Source organism: Aureococcus anophagefferens (assembly GCF_000186865.1).
Source record: "Aureococcus anophagefferens unplaced genomic scaffold AURANscaffold_6, whole genome shotgun sequence".
Taxonomy (NCBI): domain Eukaryota; class Pelagophyceae; order Pelagomonadales; family Pelagomonadaceae; genus Aureococcus; species Aureococcus anophagefferens.
In genome coordinates, this window is record NW_008705566.1 from 215,754 (window position 1) to 219,753 (window position 4,000).

At 74.8% G+C, this 4,000-nt stretch overlaps 2 protein-coding genes across 2 annotated transcripts in view; one reads left to right on the forward strand and one right to left on the reverse strand.

Annotated features, from left to right (window-relative positions):
• The window catches only part of AURANDRAFT_58878 (hypothetical protein), a gene marked incomplete at both ends in the record, with an annotated part of 1,571 nt that extends 857 nt beyond the window's left edge, over positions 1-714 (forward strand). The window contains one exon of the mRNA XM_009037190.1: positions 250-714. Within this exon, the coding sequence (XP_009035438.1) occupies positions 250-714 (465 nt within the window). The remainder of the gene's footprint in view (positions 1-249) is intronic.
• A 50-nt stretch (positions 715-764) lies between these two features.
• Positions 765-4,000, reverse strand: part of AURANDRAFT_62925 (hypothetical protein) — a gene marked incomplete at both ends in the record, with an annotated part of 4,093 nt that continues 857 nt past the window's right edge. Inside the window, 2 exons of the mRNA XM_009037699.1 lie at positions 765-2,639; positions 2,849-3,958. Coding sequence (XP_009035947.1) covers positions 765-2,639; positions 2,849-3,958 — 2,985 coding nt within the window. The remainder of the gene's footprint in view (positions 2,640-2,848; positions 3,959-4,000) is intronic.

Sequence of the window (4,000 nt, forward strand, 5' to 3'; positions counted from 1 at the left end):
ACGACGACGACGCTGCTGCTGCTGCTGCTGCTGCTGAAGGTGATGGAGGTGATTGTGGTCCACCTGTGGCCCACCGCCGGCGACCTGGACCACGCCCTGGGCGACTTCTAGGTTTTTTTCGTAATTCGAGGGCCTGGGTTTCAATCCCAGGTCTCTCTTAGTCTGAAACCCAGGTCTGATGCTCGATGCCCAGGTCTCTAGTCTCTGGGTCTCTGATGCCTGACCTTCACTACGGAGGAATCCTCGCAGCTCCTCGCGTTCCTCGAGACGCTTGACGCGCCGGCGGGCTGGGTTCTGCACCTGGACCTCCACGAGACGACGGACACCGACGAGAGCGAGTTCATGCCCGCGCGCGCCGCGGAGAAGGGCGAGCAGTACACGCCGTGCGAGATTCCGGACGGGTTCTATTGCGTCGGCGACTCCCGCAACCCGCAGCTCGCGTTCCACCGCGCGATCATCGACGCCGTGCGAGTCGAGACGCACATCGCGCCCGCCGTCGACGGCGTCATCATCGACGAGCCCGTGGTGCAAGAAGGTCTCATCGTCGTGCCCGCCGCCGAGCTCGGACTCTGCTGCTCGCTGACGAAGGCGCCGTTCGTGACGACGACGGAGGTCTACCCGGACAGCCCGAAGACGACGCCCGACGCGTGCAACCGCGCGCAGCGCGCGGCCGTCTGCGGCGCCCTGGACTACGTCCTGGCCCACGCCGCCTGATGCTCGCGCGCGGCGCCCGAGGCGGCCGCCCGCTCAGGCGGATCATCGAATTAGTCGCAGACGAGGCGGACGCCCGTCGCGTTCTCGGCGACGCGGACGCGCGAGAAGAAGAGCGCCTCGGCGTAGGCGTAGTAGTCGGCGTCGTCGCCGGCCTTGAGCGCGTCGAGCGCGGCGAGCGCGGCGTCGGACGCGTTCTTCGCGTCCGGCGCGGACGCGTAGGTCCGCGCGTCGCTTCCGAAGACGCGGCCCGTCCCGCAGTCGCAGTCCTTCTTCGCGAGCTTGCCCCGGAACTGGAACTGGAAGAGGCACTCGGAGAGCGCGAAGTGGTCCGTGAGGCCGAAGACCGCGCCGTCGAGGTGCGCGCGCGCCTCCGCGAGCGAGCCCGCGGGCTCCGGCGCGCCGACGGCGGGGTAGTCGCCCTCCGCGGAGAGCAGGAGCGCCTGCGTCGGCCGCCGGATGCCGTAGAGGAGGTAGTGGGCGTCGGCGTAGAGGTCGCAGGAGTCCGCGCCGAGGCAGCCCGCGGCGAAGAGCGCGTCGAGGTCGCCGTGGCGGCCGCGCTCCGCGCCGTGCGCGACGACGCTGCGGCGCCAGGCCGTCGGCTCGCGGACCATGGTCACGACGGCGGGCGTCGCGTCGCCGAAGGCGCGGACGCTCCGGAAGGACGTCTCGTAGGTCGTCAGGCAGGGCTTCTTCCGCAGGTCCCGCGCCCGCCCCGCGACCGCGGCCTCGAAGCGCGCCGCGTCGCCAAAGTCCGGCGGCCCCTTCGGCGACCGCGTCGAGGTCTTGGCGTCGAAGCCCAGGGACGACCGGTAGTGGCCGAAGCGCATGGGCGCCCAGTCGCAGAGGTGCTGGCCCGACGCGCGTTCGACGGCGGTCCAGAGCGCGCGGCCGCCCGTCTTGGGCACGTGGACCGCGAAGAGCGGCGTCGCCTTCGGGTCCGGGCAGGGCATGGGCACGTCCGCCGCCGCCGCGCACTGCGTCGCCGCCGCGAGCGCCGCGACGCGGTCCGCGACGGTGGCGCCCGCCTCGCCGAGCGTCGCCGCGGCCGCGGCCCGCTGCTCCTCGCTCCGCTCGCGCTTCTCGTCGCGCTTCCGCCGGCGCCGCCGGCCCATGGTGTGGTGCGGCGCCTTCGGGGCCGCGTCGCCGGACTTGAGGTAGGACGCGAGGTCCGCCTGCTTCGTGTGCTTGCAGGAGAAGCCGTCCTGGCAGCGCGCGTGGAGCTGGTCCGCGACGACGGCCTTCTCCGACTTGAGCACGACGTCCGCGGCCTCGGAGAGCTTCTGCCGCGCGTGCCAGGCGCCGAAGAAGCCCAGCGCCCGCGCCTTGGACAGCGCCGCGGCGCAGGCGGCGCCGGCCGGGACCCCGGCGTCCGCGAGGTGCTTGGCGCCGTGCGACGTCACGGTCCTCGCGCGGAGCGGCGTCGCGTTCTTGACGTGGACCGTGCGGTTGTGCCAGTCGCCGCCCCGGCGCGTCTCGACGTGGCGCACGCCCAACGTCTCGTTCGCGTGGTCCAACCGCGTCGCCATGGTGAAGCCCGGCGTCACGCAGAGCTCCGACTGCACGTGGAACGTCACGGCGCCGGACCGGCACGCGCGGTCGCGCTCGGGCCGCCACTCGTGGGCCGCGGCGCTGCAGATCACGGCCGCCGGCGACGCCGGGGACGTGGCCCCCGCGGCGGCGGCGCGGAGGTGCAGCATCGCGTCCGGGTGGAGCGCGTCGTCCGCGTCGACCATCGTGTGCACCGCGAGGTCCGGTTCGCCCGGGTCGACGCCCGCGATTCGGAGCAGGTCCGCGGTGGCGAAGTCGCGGGGCTGCGTCGAGTTGGACCCCGGCGGCAGCGAGTCGAGGACGACGACGTGGGGGTAGGGCGCGACGGCGCCGAGGAGGGCCTCGCGCTCCTTCGCGGGCCACAACTCCGTCCGCGCCTGGGCAGGAAAAGGGTGCGAAATTCCCAACTTCAAAGGCTCCTATCTCGGTCGTTTTCCGCTCGTTTCGGCTGATTTTTGGACGAGCGATCATCTCTCGGAGCGCTCTCGAACCGTGGGTGCTGTTTCCGAAACGCGCGCGCGCGGAACACTCACGTTGAAGCGACGTTGAATCACCCTTTTCCTGCCCTGGTCCGCGCGAAGATGACCCAGACGAAGCGGGTCGTCGTCTGCGCCGCGATCGACGGCAGGCACACGCCGAGGAAGAGGGCGACGCGCGCCGCGAGGAGGGCCGTCAGGTGCTCCTGGCCGAGCTGGAAGCGCGTGCTCAGCACGTGGACCGCGCGCGCGGGGGGGGCGGCGAGCGTCGCGGCGCCGTCGACGCGGCGCCACTTCGCGCCGCGCGCGCCCGGGACCGCGCGCGGCGCGAAGTCCGCGAGGAAGCCGGGCCGCACGAGCTTCGCCGCGGGCAACGCGTCGCCGACCGCGACGCCGCAGGCGCCCCGCTCGCCCGCGCAGACCGGCACGTAGCGCGCGGCGCCGTCCGTCGCGGCGAGCGCCGCGCGGCGCGCGTGGGCCGCCGTCGCCGCGTAGGCCGCCGCCGTCCGGGGCCGTTTCACGAGGAGGTCGCGCAGGCGCAGGGCCGACGCGTTGGCGCCGCTCGACGCCGCGGCCGCGAGGCACGCGGCCGCGTCGTCGACGGGCGCGTCGCCGCCGCCGAACGCGCACGCGGCCGCGTCGCCCTTCGCGGCCGCCCAGGCCTCCGGCGCCACGAGGCCGTGGAGCGCGACGGCGTCCGGCGCCCGGTCGAGGATCTGCGCCGCGGCCGCGCCGAAGGGCGGGCCGAAGAGCGCCTCCGCGCCCGCGTCGAGGCAGGCGTCGACGGCGCGCCGCAGGTCCCCGACCCAGGCGTCCGCGGCGCAGTGGGCCGCGCGGCCGCGGCGGGGGCCGGCGAGGCAGAGGCCCCGCATTTGGAAGGGCCGCCCGGGCACGTCGGCCGCCCAGGACGCCTCCGCGACGAGGCCCCGGACCGCGTCGTGTGCGGCCGCGAGGAGCTCCGCGCGCGCGGGGAGCAGCGCCTCGACGTTGCACCGCTCGTGGCCGAAGAGGGCCACGAAGCCCCGGGCGCAGGCCGCGTCGTAGAGGGACTTTTCGCTGGCGTCGTCGAAGCCCAGCCCCAGCGCGCGCAGCGCCGCGCCCGGCGGCCGCGGCCGCGGCGCTTTCGCCGCGGCGCCGCACGGCTCCGGCGCGCGCGCCGCGGCGCCGCGGCGCGCGCAGGACGAGTTCGCCGGCAGGGTCCGGGGGAAGCGCGCGAAGGCCTCGATGAGCGCGTCGCGCCGCGGCCCGTCCCGCGGCGCGAC